At 41.0% G+C, this 17,924-nt stretch overlaps 1 protein-coding gene across 2 annotated transcripts; it reads left to right on the top strand.

Moving 5' to 3' along the window:
* The first annotated feature begins 446 nt into the window (after window positions 1-446).
* si:ch211-195m9.3 (uncharacterized) lies at window positions 447-16,890 on the top strand. 2 transcript variants are annotated; one of them, XM_045724372.2, is made up of 15 exons: window positions 448-512; window positions 613-645; window positions 2,188-2,245; window positions 2,510-2,652; window positions 2,803-2,937; window positions 3,273-3,463; window positions 3,567-3,598; window positions 3,953-4,086; window positions 4,715-4,815; window positions 5,572-5,801; window positions 11,323-11,645; window positions 11,898-11,954; window positions 12,091-14,467; window positions 15,391-15,685; window positions 15,871-16,890. In XM_045724372.2, exons 1-13 carry the CDS (start codon window positions 473-475, stop codon window positions 12,387-12,389), a joined length of 1,776 nt encoding a protein of 591 aa, XP_045580328.2. In that variant the 5' UTR covers window positions 448-472; the 3' UTR covers window positions 12,390-14,467; window positions 15,391-15,685; window positions 15,871-16,890. The 2 variants fall into 2 exon arrangements, with proteins under 2 accessions (XP_082812294.1, XP_045580328.2); XM_082956168.1 differs by lacking the exons at window positions 2,510-2,652; window positions 2,803-2,937 and having other exon boundaries at window positions 447-512.
* Window positions 16,891-17,924: the final 1,034 nt, after the last annotated feature.

Below are 17,924 nucleotides of genomic sequence, written 5' to 3' on the forward strand. Positions count from 1 at the left end.
GAGCTTCCCATACCAGGAGAAGATGTTTAATGTGAGAACAATCTCAATCAGTGGTCTGTACACTGTTGTCAGTGTTAGCCCAAAGACCGGCAGATGGCAATGAGTCGTTTCCTCTTACCATCTAAAGGGAATGTATGCAGCCGGCTATACACTTATATCCACAGCCGCAGGAAGTAGAGGTGCTAAAATATATAATAATAGCGGTTTGATATAGTCATCTGCAACGCCATTAAATCAAGTTAAGGAAGAAAATCCCTTTTTCCACTTTCACCAACTGCCACCTGATAAGCAGGTCCCAGCCAAACAATGACTCATACAACATATTAATGATTGAGATGGGGTCATACTATGGATATTTTGGGATGGCAAGGTAATTGGATATTGTTGTCAGGGGTGGTGCTTGTAGGTGTGGCTGAATTGGACTACTTATGTCAGTGCATCTTAGTTTTTCACCTATGAATGAGACTGCTTTATGGAAAGAAACACCATGACAACTCCACTACTGATGTTTGGTATGTGACCATCACTATCAAACTCTGCACATTTGCTCGAATTTGTGTGTACAATCTCTGGACTTCCTTTCCTTTACATTTGTTTGTTTCATTTGTGCAGTTCTTCTGACTCTACCCAGCTACAGCGCACATGGTAAGTGGAAAGCACTGTCATCTCTTGCATCTGTTTGTATAAATTAAATGGGGCCAGCTGTTGAGAGGTGTACGGCTGTGTGGGCTACTATTCTGCCTCTCAGATTGATGTGTGTACAGTATACAGCAGAGATAGTGTTGTAATGTGGGCTACTATTCTGCCTTTCAGATTGATGTGTGTACAGCATACAGCAGAGATAGTGTTGTAATGTGGGCTACTATTCTGCCTCTCAGATTGATGTGTGTACAGCATACAGCAGAGATAGTGTTGTAATGTAGGCTACTATTCTGCCTCTCAGATTGATGTGTGTACAGCATACAGCAGAGATAGTGTTGTAATGTGGGCTACTATTCTGCCTCTCAGATTGATGTGTGTACAGCATACAGCAGAGATAGTGTTGTAATGTGGGCTACTATTCTGCCTCTCAGATTGATGTGTGTACAGCATACAGCAGAGATAGTGTTGTAATGTAGGCTACTATTCTGCCTCTCAGATTGATGTGTGTACAGCATACAGCAGAGATAGTGTTGTAATGTGGGCTACTATTCTGCCTCTCAGATTGATGTGTGTACAGCATACAGCAGAGATAGTGTTGTAATGTGGGCTACTATTCTGCCTCTCAGATTGATGTGTGTACAGCATACAGCAGAGATAGTGTTGTAATGTGGGCTACTATTCTGCCTCTCAGATTGATGTGTGTACAGCATACAGCAGAGATAGTGTTGTAATGTGGGCTACTATTCTGCCTCTCAGATTGATGTGTGTACAGCATACAGCAGAGATAGTGTTGTAATGTGGGCTACTATTCTGCCTCTCAGATTGATGTGTGTACAGTATACAGCAGAGATGGTATTGTAGTGTGGGCTCCTCTTCATTTACGATAAGCCACGTGGATTTTGTGAATTATTCATCTGTGATTTGGACTTCAGAGTCTACACATCATGTACCGTGCTTCCCTGAAAGGCCTCCTGAAAAAAAAATGTCAACTGGGAATGCAGAGGATCATGTCGGTTCAGAATCCCAGACAGAGTTCTGCTTGTATAGAGATATCTGCACTCTAGATGATACTGCACTCTAGATGATAAGTCAGTGAAATGAGTTGCCATCAATACTCTAAACAGTAAAGCCTTCTAGAGCATACTACTGGCTGTGTGGTTTACAGAGCTATGGGTATGTTACTTCTATGGAGCTGCAGAGAACTTTAGGGAGTGCTAACTGCTGCAATAGATACCATTGTTTCCTGATAGTACTTAGTTTTTCAGCCGTTTTATCATAGGATAAAACACATGGAGATAATTCTATCAACTTCAGTCACTGAGATAGGCAGTTGTAAAATGCAAAAATGTTATTTTAAAACAAATTATTTACGGCTTGATTATTATTATTATTTTTTACTGTAAAGCAATTTACATTTAGAATATTTTCTTAGTGTGTGTTTTGCAAATATCACACTTAGATTAATAGCATGATCTGAGATAGAGCTTCTCACTGAATACGTAGCCAGGACATTGTCTTGATGTGGGGATGTTACTTGTCTCACAGGGCAGGTCAATCCTTTTGGAATTCCAGTCTCCGTCCATGCTGGGAAGTTCTACGGCACGTGAGTATAGCAAGTGCCCTTATGATCTCTGCTCTGGTTAGAAGCTGCCCTTGGGCCCAGATCTTTAGTGGGGTTATGCAAAACTGACCTTAACAGTGTTTAGGGGCAACTTCATCCTACTACCTTTGTTTAATTAAGATGTGTCATCATGATGTAACTGTATGTGTGAGCATTGTGACTCCACTTTGTCTATGTCGAGTTTATGTGCTGCATATAGATGAAGATAATGCCCTCTAGACATGAAGATGAGTCTCTACCTTTCAGGTCTCCCAGAGATCACGTCTGCGGCGGGCTGAATTATGACGTTCTAGAATACACCTGCTGTGAAGGAGTACCTCATAACGGGGCGGGGCTGTCCTGCTGTGGAAACAGGGCCTTTAACCTCACCCAGGCTTCCTGTTGTGAAGGTGATATAGACAGTCGCATCTCCTAGCGGTATCCCACAAAATCTATTCACTTAAACCTGGTAACTGGGTTAAAATCATAGTTTTTTCAGCACCTCCTGAATTTGAATTGATATGCTGTGTGGGTGTTTATCTGTGATTCAACCATTGCAGGTCAACTGACTCTGAATGTGAGCCAGCTGGTGTCAGATTGCTGTGGGTTTAGGGCCTACGACCCACTCAACCAACTGTGTTGTAACTCACGGATCCTAAACAGGACCCATCCCCATGCCAAGTGTTGTGGAAAAGGTCTGTGTGGTCCGGTCTATTGACATCTTTGCTGTCATCATAGATGATGTATTTGTGTTTGTTTTATTCTTCACAAAGGCATAAACAGAGATGGTGTTGTAGTGTGCATTTTAGACTTGGCTCTCAAACTGTCTTTCCCATAGAGGTCTGTCTACTTCGAAAGCTGTTAGGGAGATGTTTCCCAATTCTCTCATGCTGACTCCCTGTGACAACATCATGGTTTCTATGCTCACTCACTCCCCTTCACAATCTCAAGCTTGTAACACTTGAGCACCTGAAAGCACTTCTGTGCTTTTAACATTACATCTCATCAATTGTTATTACTTGTCCCACAGAGTGTTACAATGAAGACCACCAACTTTGCTGTGGAAATATTGTCAAAGGAAGGAAGGTCCTGACCAAAATGTCCAGTCACCACCGATGCTGTGGAGACCACCAGTTTGACCAGCAAAGCCACTGCTGCTGCTCTGAACCACTGTCCCCAGAGCCTCTCAATGCAAGCTGCTGTGAATCATCAAGTTCTAATGTTAGTGAAAAGCCAACCTGCTAGTTTTGTATGGCTGTAATGAAACTTCACATTATGATAGTTTGTCATCTTTGTGTGTATTTTGTTCTCTATTTTTTTTCAGCTGACGGAAATTGATGCGAGTTCTCCAAACTGGTAAGGTTGCCTTTGGACTTGAACCATATAATTAACAGTCAGTTTTAAAAATAATTTATTTGATGTCTAATGGCTCAATGTCACAGTGGGGTTGGCATCCATTTTAAAACACACACAAAAACACACACACTACATGTCAGCTTTTCTGAATGTTCTTTAATAGATTTCAAGGAGTGGTGGAATAATTAGAAACATGATGATGGATTATGTTTAAACAAGTAGTTAACTATGCTTGCCTGTGCGTATTTGTATACATATACACAGGTATGTTTATGGTCTGTTTACGTGTGTCTTTATGTGAATGTGTTTGTATTGCGTCTAATTGTGTGTGTCTGTTTCCCCACATGCCTCCAGTATGCCAGGGGAGAGGCCCTGTGGTCGAGGTGTTAACCCAAAAACAGAGGGTTGCTGTGTGAACCCTCCATCTTTCCTGGTGCAGCCTTACTCCCACCACCCGAACTCTGCGGGAACACGCCGCCACAACCCAGGTAAGACAGCATAAAGTGTCCTACTAGTGCGTGTGTGCGTGTGTGCGTGTGTGCGTGTGTGTGTGCGTGTGTGCGTGTGTGCGTGTGTGCGTGTGTGTGTGTGTGTGTGTGTAATTTTGGCTGGGTCCCAGAGCACGTCCCAGAGCACGTCTCCCTGGTCGCTTAATTACTGATGGTATCTTAGAGCTGGAATCTGGGTCAACACTGAACCTACTGTAGATAACGAGGAGAGAAGTTTTTTCCCACTTTATTTGACTGGGTTTTTATCTTTGTATGATCTTTATTCTTCATAAACATATAAGACAGAGAAACACACGCAATGGAGACATTGGAAATGCATTCACTGAGACTTCAATAATATATGTGTCTATGTATTTATATGAATTTATATATATATATATATAAGTCCATATTGCACCCAATACAGTATGTAGGTGAAAGAGGAGTCTAACAGATTCTAACAGATTACCAGTTTTGTTCAGCAGTCATCACACTGTATTGTAAGGATGCTGATTTTACCATATGAACAGTATACGCTGCCAGGTTAGACAAATCATTTACCATTCTTGATCTAATCATCACCTCCATCACCATCTCTGTCCTTCCTCCTTCCCATCTCTCTAACCAGGTGTCTACAATGGTGCAAGCTGTGGCTCTCAGGTTTACAATCCAGACATCAAGATCTGCTGTGCCGGGAAGCTGTCCAATAGGGTGCTCGGAAAAAACCTGGTGAGTCCATTAGCCGACAGAGCTTAGGCCTACAGCTAAAGCCTAGTTCATTGAACATCCTACGCTATGTTAAAATGAGTTCTCCTCATCTCAGTCAAATTGAAGTAAAACAGCTAAATCATCCATCTGTCTGTTGATTAGTTGTTGGTCAAGGCATGAAGACAATGCTGTACACAGGGATGTATCTGTGCATTTTTTAAATGGTCAAAATAACTAAAAGCGGCAAGGCTGAAACTATATGTTGTCCACAGACCCATTTCAGTTCGCTCAGAATGTTTAGACAGGGCCCCTGTGGGAAGAGGGTGTCCTATACTCAAAGCCAATGTCCTAGAGTGCTGTTTGATCTAAAAGTCTATCAGGGAGAAAATCTGCCCCATGATTTGCCAGTAACAATGACTCTTTATAGTGGTGAGAGCTTTACTTTGCCTATATGCTCTACACTGTCAGTTTCGTTCGCACAGTTAGTTACGTAAGCCCCATTCCACAACCAATTAGAGTAGAGCAGTTCCTCTTCAGTGTGAGAGTGTACCTGACGGGTAACGAGAGCTCTCTTTGGGTCTCTTTTCTACCGCTTGACACTGTCGGTAGAGGATGTCTGCACAGGTCCCCTGGTAAGTAAGAAAGTAAGACTTTCTTTTCTCGCAAGTAGACTTTTATAATTGTGTGTGAATTATCTGTATTAATGTCTGTATGTGTGTCTATTATTCATGTTGTATGTGTGTTGATACCCTGCTGACTGGTGTGTGTCTCTCCCAGTGCTGCGGTACAACTCCCTTTGCTGTAGAGGAACGACGGGTGCTGTGCTGTAACCAGACGTTGCACCGTGGGGTGGAGGCTGGGCACCAGTGTTCCCCAGGTGGCCACTTGTATCTGCCATCCCGTGAAATGGTGTGTGAGTCACACGTTCATCTCAACGATCCAGGCAAACACTGCTGTGGAGAGGAGACATACAACCCTAAGGATGAAATCTGCTGCAACGGACACAAGTGAGTTTCTTTGTAGGGTGATAACTGTAGGTAGTTCAACCTAGCCAGGCAGTTTATCCCAAAGACGTGGGTGGGGTTATCACTTTCTGCAATCCCACTTCAGAGTGCCTAAGGGCTAACTATTACATCAGTTGTGAGTGACGCATTTGAACCTACTTTTGTTTTGACTCTGTGGCTGAATCCCAAATCACTCCTTTCCCCTCACCCTTCCATTTGCACGTTAACACGCACCTTCTCTAAGTGTCTCAAAGCTGAGGGAGTGAACATTATCGAGGGTGTAGGGGCCAATTTGACCACCCAGCAAGGCTGCCGGCTCCTGAGCCAGGTGGTATCCCAACACGCACCGCTCCCAACATGCACCGAGTTTGCTCAATTTCATACAAAAGAATGAAAAGGCTAATTTCTAATTATGAGCCATGTGTATTTTGTTTGTCTCTGATTTCAAGGTATGACACATAAAAAAAAAATATATATTTTTTTTTAATGTTTAATTGTTACTTTGGTTTATATATTGTAAAATTATGAGATCATTTGTTCATTTAAATATCATGTTCATTTTATTTAAATGTGGAACATGAATTGCATCATTAAAGTAATGAGTGTGACCTGAAGCTGATGGGTTTATTGATCCTCTTGAAGTCACCCTCTGAGTTTCGTCAGCAACATCTGACAATGAAGGGCCCTCCAAGCAAGTTGGTAGGGGCGTGGGGCTGGTTTGGGATTCGCTGAATGATGTACAGCGGCTTCAAGACGCTGATCTAAAGTAAAAGTTTGAATACACTGTCCTAACCAAAAAAGAGGATCCAAAAAAATGGATTTTGCTGATGGGTTTCTCTTAATTGATTAGCTAAATGGATGAACTCCCCTCTTGAGGATTGCAGAGTCTGCTGGTTTTGGGCATCTCCAGTAGTGGTGGGTGGGTAAAATCACTGGGGAAACCAAGCCAGAAGAAATTGCCATATTACAACCTATGTGTTTTGATAATTGCGTTGTTTGCTCTCTAACCTGTTAGTTCATCGGTCTTGTGACCATGATTATATATATATGTATATGTATATATATATATATATATAATATATATGCCCAAGGCCGAGACAATAAGAAGTGGCAGAATAAATTCAACCACACCTTTTGTTTCATCACTAAACGTAGAGCAACCTCTGTCCAGTGAAGTCCACAAAGCATATTACATGGTCAAGCAAGTTAATGCTTCTGACATTTTCGGACTACTAAACAGCTATTGATTTAGAACCACAGAGAGTTACCGCAAGTCGCAAAGAAAACAGGAGCTGCCTCAACTATTCCAGCACCATTTCAACATCAAATCACCTATGCTTAGTCTAATGCAGTGACAAGTAAAAGATGCCAAAAACAATCATCATAAGCTAAATATGATGTGGCTGTCCATGTTTCTGATTTGTGTGTTTGCGTGCATAAGTTCATGCGAGTAGTAAAAATATGTTGACTCACCATACTTTGAGAAACACCATTGCCATCTTCCTCTCTTTCATGGTCTGTCATAGAGTACACGCTTTTATTTTTTGTTGTCCTAGTCCACCTGGCTAAAATGCTTGCTCGCTAGCCTAACTTCCTTACATGGGCAACGTTTGCTAGTTAACATTTGCCTTTTACATCTAGCTACATATTGAACGTATAGCTGAAGTCGGAAGTTTACATACACCTTAGCCAAATACATTTAAACTCAGTTTTCACAATTCCTGACATTTAATCCTAGTAAAAATTCCCTGTCTTAGGTCAGTTAGGATCACCACTTTATTTTAAGAATGTGAAATGTCAGAATAATAGTAGAGAGAATGATTTATTTCAGCTTTTATTTCTTTCATCACATTCCCAGTGGGTCAGAAGTTTACATACACTCAATTAGTATTTGGTAGCATTGCCTTTAAAATGTTTAACTTGGGTCAAACGTTTCGGGTAGCCTTCCACAAGCTTCCCACAATAAGTTGGCTGAATTTTGTCCCATTCCTCCTGACAGAGCTGGGGTAACTGAGTCAGGTTTGTAGGCCTCCTTGCTCACACACACTTTTTCAGTTGTGCCCACAAATGTTCTATAGGATTAAGGTCAGGGCTTTGTGATGGCCACTCCAATACCTTGACTTTGTTGTCCTTAAGCCATTTTGCCACAACTTTGGAAGTATGCTTGGGCTCATTGTCCATTTGAAGACCCATGTGTGACCAAGCTTCAACTTCCTGACTGATGTCTTGAGATGTTGCTTCAATATATCCACATCATTTTCTCTCCTCATGATACCATCTATATTGTGAAGTGCACCAGTCCCTCCTGCAGCAAAGCACCCCCACAACATGATGCTGCCACCCCCGTGCTTCACGGTTGGGATGGTGTTCTTCGGCTTGCAAGCCTCCCCCTTTTTCCTCCAAACATAACGATGGTCATTATGGCCAAACAGTTATATTTTTGTTTCATTAGACCAGAGGACATTTCTCCAAAAAGTACAATCTTTGTTCCCATGTGCAGTTGCAAACCGTAGTCTGGCTTTTTTATGGTGGTTTTGGAGCAGTGGCTTCTTCCTTGCTGAGCGGCCTTTCAGGTTATGTCGATATAGGACTCGTTTTACTGTGGATATAGATACTTTTGTACCTGCTTCCTCCAGCATCTTCACAAGGTCCTTTGCTGTTGTTCTGGGATTGATTTGTACTTTTTGCACCGAAGTACGTTCATCTCAGGGAGACAGAACGCGTCTCCTTCCTGAGCGGTGTGATGGCTGCGTGGTCCCATGGTGTTTATACTGCATACTATTGTTTGTACAGATGAATGTGGTACCTTCAGGCATTTGGAAATTGCTCCCATGGATGAACCAGACTTGTGGAGGTCTACAATTTTTATTCTGAGGTCTTGACTGATTTCTTTTGATTTCCCCATGTTGTCAAGCAAAGAGACACTGAGTTTCAAGGTAGGCCTTGAAATACATCCACAGGTACACCTCCAATTGACTCAAATGATGTCAATTAGCGTATCAGAAGCTTCTAAAGCCATCATTTTCTGGAACTTTCCAAGCTGTTCAAAGGCACAGTCAACTTAGTGTATGTAAACTTCTGACCCACTGGAATTGTGATACAGTGAATTATAAGTGAAACAATCTGTTTGTAAACTATTGTTGGATAAAATTACTTTTGTCATGCACAAAGTAGATGTCCTAACCCACTTGCCAAAACTATAGTTTGTTAACAAGAAATTTGTGGAGTGGTTGAAAAACACGTTTTATTGACTCCAACCTAAGTGTACGTAAACTTCCGACTTCAACTGTATATCCTCTTAGTCCAGGTGCACAATGTATGAATTTAAGGCTGAATCAGGTTCACTGTTTTAATCACTGGCCACTACGGAGAATGAACTAAAACCACAAGTCCAAATTTAGGAAAGAGACATTTGTAGCTACCTAGCTTGCCACCGGAGAACTACATCACAACAGGATGTAACAATTCAAGTTGTTTCTGTCAATTACATATTTTTCTTGATGCAATGTGATAGGAGTGAAGCCAACTGGCTTCCCTTGACACTGTTTCTCCGGTGAGATACAGTGGCTTGCGAAAGTATTCACCCCCCTTGGCATTTTTCCTATTTTGTTGCCTTACAACCTGGAATTAAAATGTATTTTGTATCATTTCATTTACACAACATGCAAAATATATTTTATTGTGAAATTTACAAGAATTAAGACCAAAAAACTGAAAACTTGAGCGTGCATAACTATTTTGTAGAGACACCTTTTGCAGCAATTACAGCTGCAAGTCTCTTGGGGCATGTCTTTATAAGCTTGGCACATCCAGCCACTGGGATTTTTGCCCATTCTTCAAGGCAAAACTTCTCCGCTGGTGTACAGCAATCTTTAAGTCATACCACAGATTCTCAATTGGATTGGGGTCTGGGCTTTGACTAGGCTATTCGAAGACATTTAAAGGTTTCCCATTAAACCACTTGAGTGTTGCTTTAGCAGTATGCTTAGGGTTATTGTCCTGCTGGAAGGTGAACCTCCATCCCAGATTAAAATCTCTGGAAGACTGAAACAGGTTGACCTCAAGAATTTCCCTGTATTAAGCGTCATCCATCATTCCTTCAATTCTGACCAGTTTCCCAGTCCCTGCCAATTAAAAACATCCCCACAGCATGATGCTGCCACCACCATGCTTCACTGTGGGGATGGTGTTCTCGAGGTGATGAGAGGTGTTGGGTTTGCTCCAGACATAGTGTTTTCCTTGATGGCCAAAAAGCTACATTTTAGTCTTATCTGACCAGAGTACCTTCTTCCATATGTTTTGGGAGTCTCCCACATGCCTTTTGGCAAACAACAAACGTGTTTGATAATTTTTTTCTTTAAGCAATGTCTTTTTCTGGCCACTCTTCCATAAATCCCAGCTCTGTGGAGTGTTCGGCTTAAAGTGGTCCTATGGACAGATACTCCAATCTCCGCTGTGGAGCTTTGCAGGTCCTTCAGGGTTATCTTTGGTCTCTTTGTTGCCTCTGATTAATGCCCTCCTTGCCTGGTCTGTGAGTTTTGGTGGGCGGCCCTCTCTTGACAGGTTTGTTGGGGTGTCATATTCTTTCCATTTTTTAATAATGGATTTAATGTAGCTCCATCGGATGTTCAAAGTTTCAGATATTTTTTTCTAACCCAACCCTGATCTGTACTTCTCCACAACTTTGTCCCTGACCTGTTTGGAGAGCTCCTTGGTCTTCATGGTGCCGCTTGCTGGGTGGTGCCCGTTGCTTAGTTGTGTTGCAGACTCTGGGGCCTTTCAGAACAGATGTGTATATATACTGAGATCATGTGACAGATCATGTGACACTTAGATTGCACACTGGTGGACTTTGTTTAACAAATGATGTAACTTCTGAAGGTAATTGGTTACACCAGATCTTATTTAGGGGCTTCATAGCAAGGGCGTGAATACATATGCACACACCACTTTTTAATTTTTTATTTAGTCGAATTTTTTTGAACATGTTATTTTTTTCATTTCACTTCGCCAATTTGGACTATTTTGTGTATGTCCATTACTTGAAATCCAAATAAAAATCGATTTAAATTACAGGTTGTAATGCAACAAAATAGGAAAAATGCCAAGGGGGATGAATACTTTTGCAAGGCACTGTATATTCATCCTCTTGTGAATTGAAGGAAAAAGAAGAAAACACAGACACGAGAGAACCATTACTTTCTTTTTTCTTGTAAATTTTTTTGTGGAAGGCTGGCTTCCCATGGCATCCATGAATGCACCCCATTGGTCATCTCTCTTCATTGTTCAATCTGTTGATTCAAGTAATCAATGAGATAAAAATCATAGTTCTTATAGCTAGAACTCTCCACATTCCATTTCCTTGCTATTCATTGAAATAGAATGGGTAAAATCCAATCAATTATAAATAATCATCATTACACAGGGCTCTGAGTTCACCCAACATGACAGCACAATAGGCACCAAAATCTGAGAGATATGGTCTCTTTTGGTATTGGGAGGTCAAATATCTTTCTCTGCACAGACACCGCAGGTTGGGGAACATGTCCTGCTGCGGAGGGAAGGCCTACGACCCCAGCAGTGGCCAGATGAAGTGCTGTGCAGAGACTCTGTACAACCTGCAGGTTCAGGACAGGCTCTCAGAGGAGGCCCAATGCTGTGGGAGTGTCCTGATGGAGGCCGGATCCACCTGCTGCTCCGCCCCAGGACTAGACCTGCTCTACCCTACCCAGTCAGGGTTCACCTGCTGTGGGCACCGCTACCCCAACTCCTCCCTGTGGTCTTGCTGTGCGGGGGTCCTGCACCCAAGGACTGAACGAAACACCACCAGCATGAACATGATTCCAGGTCAGTGGGAACAGGATGAAACTCCGAATTTGATTCCCATTTTTCATCGATCTATGATTTATGTCACAGTTTGAGTTGCGTCTGTTTATCTCTGAAAGGCCCTACGAAAGACCAACCCATAGGTCAGACGATTGATATGATGAGTCTATATGTAGTTCATAAAAGATAAAGGGGGTGTTTTTTGATGGGTCCCTGCCTGGATTCTGTCTCTGTCTAAGCCCATTTGATTAGACTGTTGTTTACTATCCTCAGGACCCAGGCTTCTACCACTGGGGGATTTGAAGACTGAAGATCTGTGTTACACCGAAGGTAAGGCCTCCAGTTTGAAGCACAGAATGAAGGAAACATGACTCTATACTTTGACCTTTAGCAAGAACCTTTAGGAAGCAATTGAATCTACATTTAAGGGAAGCACAATGCTGATCTAAATTGTGTGTGTGTCCAGTTCTGCTAGGGACAGTGGAGAGTGTGTCTGTGAATAAGAATAAGCGATCCATCGTGATGGTGAACGTCATGTCCATGCAGGCCACGTGTGGCCCTGTCAACGCCCTGCCTGCCCCTCAATATCTCACATTACCCGACCACTGCAGCTCTCCTGAATTGGTGCCGGGCAACACTTACCTCTGGGTGAAAACAAGACATTTCTCAGACACCATAAACGTAATCTCTGATCTCAGCGACCATTCCTCCCCTCTCCATTCCATCCTCTTCAGGTGCTCAAAATTATACATTGAACCATGTTGAGGGTATACAGTGTTTCTTTATAAATAATGGCACAAAAAAAGCAGTAACATTTTACTTGACACCCAGTGACACAGTCATAACCATTTCATAATATGTCATAACAGCTGACAACCTGTCATAACGTTTATGATATGGTCATAACACTGTCATGACATATATTTAAACTTGTTGTGACATATATTGAGTTATTTTATAGCTGGTTATGACACCTACATAAGAGTGTAAAAACACACAAAACCTACTACGGTAGTTATTTTATGGCTTACGACACCTACATAAGAGTGTAATAACACACAAAACCTACTACGGTAGTTATTTTATGGCTGGTTATGACACCTACATAAGAGTGTAATAACACACAAAACCTACTACAGTAGTTATTTTATGGCTTATGACACCTACATAAGAGTGTAATAACACACAAAACCTACTACAGTAGTTATTTTATGGCTTACGACACCTACATAAGAGTGTAAAAACACACAAAACCTACTACGGTAGTTATTTTATGGCTTATGACACCTACATAAGAGAGTAAAAACACACAAAACCTACTACAGTAGTTATTTTATAGCTGGTTACGACACCTACATAAGAGAGTAAAAACACACAAAACCTACCACACAGGGCAGAACATTCCATTACACCATAGCCTACATGTCAACAGTATGTTTATGCTAATATATATATATATATATATATATATATATATATATATACGTGTATATATATATATACGTGTATATATATATATATATGCACACACTGTATATCTTTTTTTAATTGACCATATTAAATTATCATTGTGGTTACGCACACTTTGATGACACACCTGCCCATACCCCAATGCTCTGTTACTGATGACTGGGATGATTTCAAGAGCAGGACAAGGCACCCTCTTTTTGAATGATATAAGGGCATGTACGTGATAAGTGTTTCTGGCTTATATAATTATGATGGTCATAATGCTTCTTGACATTGTCATAAGGTGTATTTTCTTAGTCCAGCTAAAGTGACAGGATGGCCATCAAGCTTCATGACAGTGTCCTAAAGGGCATTTTCTTAAAGTTATTTAAAATATGAAAAAAAACGTGACTGTAAAGAATTCATAACAACAACGGATGTAAGAAACAAACTTTCAAACCAAAGGAAATTACACTCTTATTTAGGTGTCATTATCAGCCATATAATAACGCAATCTACTGTATGCCACAACAGGTATAAATGTATTGGTCATGACAGTGTTATTACCATATGACACTGGGTGTCAAGTAAAATGTTAGCAAAAAGCTTATATTTTTGGTTCTGATGGGGTAGGACAATTGAACTAAGCAAATGAGGCAGACGTTATATTCTTCAAGAAACAATTTGTATGTCATTCATTTAAAAGTCCAAAAATGTATGTATAGTAGCTATCACAGATTGCCCCTTTAAGCTATCAATAGATGTTTAAGTTATTTTTATTTGCTTACAAAAATCGACCACAGTTTATGGTCTCTCAGGAGTCATATCTCAGGATAAGCCATATTTTATGTTTGTCTGGGTGGTGTTTTCTGTTATGACAAAAGTTCCTTTAATGTTAGTGGAATTGTATTGTCTTCGATTCCCTCCTTCAATTCCATTCTGAAGCTATTTCTTAATTGAAAGTTAACTTGTTCTACGTAACACTAACATCGTAGGAGTAAACCTGTCTGTGAAGTGATTTGTTGTGGTGGTGGTGGGGGTGGGGGGCCGCAGGTTGTTACATGCTCGCCCACTCCTACAAGTTGCCTCTGAGACTCGTTCCACCAATGCAATAACATCCCAGGGCACTGTGCCAATGAGCAGAGTATGTTAATGAATAAAGTATTGTGAAACTCTATGTAGAAATGAGACGGAATGCTTATTATGTAGTTGATAACCGTTTGGTTCATCACAACTGACTGAATCTGAGGTGACCTCAGACAGAAGAGACGTTACCTGAAAAAGGAAGTTGGGTCGCCATGCTTTTCCTCAGGGTACACCTTTACACAATGAGGTTGAAGCCCGTGGTGCCGGAGTTGAAGCCCATCAAAGTTGTTCACCATGGCACATGATCGGTAAGTGTCACAATACAAATGTTACATTGATAAGTTGTTTTGTAATGGTTATTTATTTTTTATTTTTTTGCACAGCAGAACTCATTACTATAGACGGTGTGTTTGTCAGTATTCTTACTAATATGAAAATCTGCATACTGTATTACATAGATACTTTGAAGAATAAAGTAATCTTCTCTCTAACACTTTAAATGTTAGGGGTGGACCCCTCAAGACCTTAGGTGTTTTATTACATTACTTCTAGTTGTAAATTGTACATTATTGTAAATAGCCTAAATGTTGTACTAATGTTTTTACATTTGTATAATGTGTTTTCTTGCAGACATTGACTGTGTGAAAGTAAGTTGTTGTTAGTAGTTAGTAAGTTGGTTTGTAAGTATATAGCACATGTATTGTATTGCAGGTATCGTTTATAAGCATGTACATCATTTTATATTTTTCCATTTGTATATTGTCTGTGAGTTGAATGAGTCTGCTTTCTGGTAAATATTTGAAACTTGCTCGAATTGGATGTGAATGTTCACATTTGCATAGTAAATGTATTTATTGCAAGTACAATTTTAAATGAACTGAAATGAACTGTTCAGTTGCCCACTTCCTTACTGGTTCTTATCCCTTCTCCCTAGCCATTACTCTTTTGTGTCCAATTCCAAATCAAACTAGATCAGGGTTGGTTTGGAATTGGACATTGGTTTCTAGTTAGGGTTTACATATCTGGAGGTTCTAGATTTGTGTAAGTAATATGACAGAAGTGTCCTGGAGCCCATTAAACAGCAGGTTGGAGACACACTGAAAAAAATAAGGGCTTAATTAAACTTTGATGTGGTGAGAGAGCTTTTTAACTAAACCAGGTCCATGTTATTGAAAATTAAGTAACCTTTGTTTTTGCTTTTTCATCCTGCCTCCTCCCCTCTTCCCTTTAGTCTGCTTTTGGTCTCCAGGGGTTCTGCCATGTTCCAAAACGGAGGCGACAAGACGATAACCAGCTTGAGTAAAATTTAAGCCCCTCTTCCAAGACTAGCTGCCTGTCAAGGACAAGTCACAGCAAGAACTAGCCGCAGCACCGGTCTCTTTCTCTCCTCTCCCTCCAGATGAAATCCTGCATCTAGTGACGTCTGATTGCCCAACAATCTGCCCACTCATCACATCCTCCCTTCTCCATCCCAGGAGACCTCCTCCCATTCCTTGCCACCCTCATCAAACCCTCTGATGTCAAAGGTATCCTTTGTTTCTTTTCTATTACTGCCATTAACCTTATAGCATTTCTAATCAAACATTTAATTTCAATTAAATAAATCAATAACTGTATTTTTACATACCTGATCTACCTGTAACCTGTGTGTTTACTTGTTTACGTCTCTGTCTCCTCCCCTGTTCCCTTTAACTCTGATCCTGTTCTCCAGGAGCTACAGTAAGGGTTTCTGCCTAACTCCCAGACGTGGATCCACCTAATGTCCTCTGTTACCAACCACCCTCCCAACTTTTCATCACATCATCTACAGCAACTGTTGTCATTATCTGCTAAGAAAGTTTGCTTGCCGTATCATACTGAGCACATATGTGAGATGCACAGATGAACTGAAAAAACTAGCACTGCAAACACTCTGAACAAAGAGCTGCAATGCCTGGACTTCGGAGTCTCCCTCTTCAAGTCCCCCTTCCAAGACAAGTCCCCCTTCCACCTACACAGTACCCACCTCCTCTCTATTCCACACACCAGAATTCAGTATTTCAGTCTATGATTGCCAAGTGAGTGTACTAAAAATATTTGAAAATGAATTGACAAATCTTAAATCTTGCCAGATTGGTTTTCACAGCTGTTTCATTGTTGTAAATTGTAACATATCCCTTCATGGAATTTTAGTTCAACATTTTTCATTGTTGTATTCTAGGACCTACAGTAGGTACATATATTAATCCACATACAGTTGAAGTCAAAAGTTTACATACACTTAGGTTGGAGTCATTAAAACTCAATTTTCAACCACTCCACAAATTTCTTGTTAAGAAAATATAGTTTTGGCAAGTCGGTTAAGACATCTACTTTGTGCATGATTGTCACGCCCTGACCATAGTAAGTTGTTATTTTCTATGGTAGAGTAGGTCAGGGCGTGACTGGGGGATTTTCTTGTTTAGTTTTTCTATGTTGTTATGTTCTAGTTTTGTATTTCTATGTTGGGTTGTTCTAGTTTTTGTATTTCTATGTTGGGCTTTGTTTGAGATGATCTCCAATTAGAGGCAGCTGGTCATCGTTGTCTCTAATTGGAGGTCATAGTTAAGTTGGTGTTTGTCCCACCTGGGTTTGTGGGAGATTATTTTTGAGTAGTGTATGTTTCACCTCTGTGTCACGGTTTGTTGTTTTTGTCATTCTGTTTATTTATGTATTGCTTAGTTTCACAGTGTAAATAAAATGTGGAACGACACACACGCTGCACTTTGGTCCGCTTCTCTACGACAACCGTGACAATGACACAAGTCATTTTTCCAACAATTGTTTACAGACAGATTATTTCACTTATAATTCACTGTATCACAATACCAGTGGGTCAGAAGTTTACATACACTAAGTTGACTGTGCCCTTAAACAGCTTGGAAAGTTCCAGAAAATGATGTCATGGCTTTAGAAGCTTCTGATATGCTAATTGACATCATTTGAGTCAATTGGAGGTGTACCTGTGGATGTATTTCAAGGCCTACCTTAAAACTCAGTGCCTCTTTGCTTGACATCATGGGAAAATCAAAAGAAATCAGCCAAGACCTCAGAATAAAAATTGTAGACCTCCCCATTTCTGGTTCATCCATAGGAGCAATTTTCAAACGCCTGAAGGTACCATGTTCATCTGTATAAACAATAGTACGCAAGTATAAACACCATGGGACCACGCAGCCATCATACCGCTCAGGAAGGAGACGCTTTCTGTCTCCTAGAGATGAACGTACTTTGGTGCGAAAAGTGCAAATCAATCCCAGAACAACAGCAAAGGACCTTGTGAAGATGCTGGAGGAAGCAGGTACAAAAGTATCTATATCCACAGTAAAACGAGTCCTATATCGACATAACCTGAAAGGCCGCTCAGCAAGGAAGAAGCCACTGCTCCAAAACCGCCATAAAAAAGCCAGACTACGGTTTGCAACTGCACATGGGGACAAAGGTCGTACTTTTTGGAGAAATGTCCTCTGGTCTGATGAAACAAAAACGGAACTATTTGTTCATAATGACCATCGTTATGTTTGGAGGAAAAAGGGGAGCCAAAGAACACCATCCCAACCGTGAAGCACGGGGGTGGCAGCATCATGTTGTGGGGGTGCTTTACTGCAGGAGGGACTGGTGCAGGAGGGACTGGTTTATTAGAGACAGAAATTCTTCTCAGTTTCATCAGCTGTCTGGGTGGCTGGTCTCAGACGATTCCGCAGCTGAAGAAGCCAGATGTGGAGTTCCTGGGCTGGCGTGGTTACA

Source organism: Salmo salar, chromosome 09, assembly GCF_965601325.2.
Source record: "Salmo salar chromosome 09, fSalSal1, whole genome shotgun sequence".
Taxonomy (NCBI): Eukaryota; Metazoa; Chordata; class Actinopteri; order Salmoniformes; family Salmonidae; genus Salmo; species Salmo salar.

Bases quoted from the DNA above. Each gene is read 5' to 3' on its own strand.
- si:ch211-195m9.3 (XM_045724372.2), top strand. From the start codon at position 473: ATGGAAAGAAACACCATGACAACTCCACTACTGATGTTTG. The intron at 513-612 runs GTATGTGACCAT...TCATTTGTGCAG, and splicing joins AACTCCACTACTGATGTTTG to TTCTTCTGACTCTACCCAGC. The intron at 11,646-11,897 runs GTCAGTGGGAAC...TACTATCCTCAG, and splicing joins CAGCATGAACATGATTCCAG to GACCCAGGCTTCTACCACTG.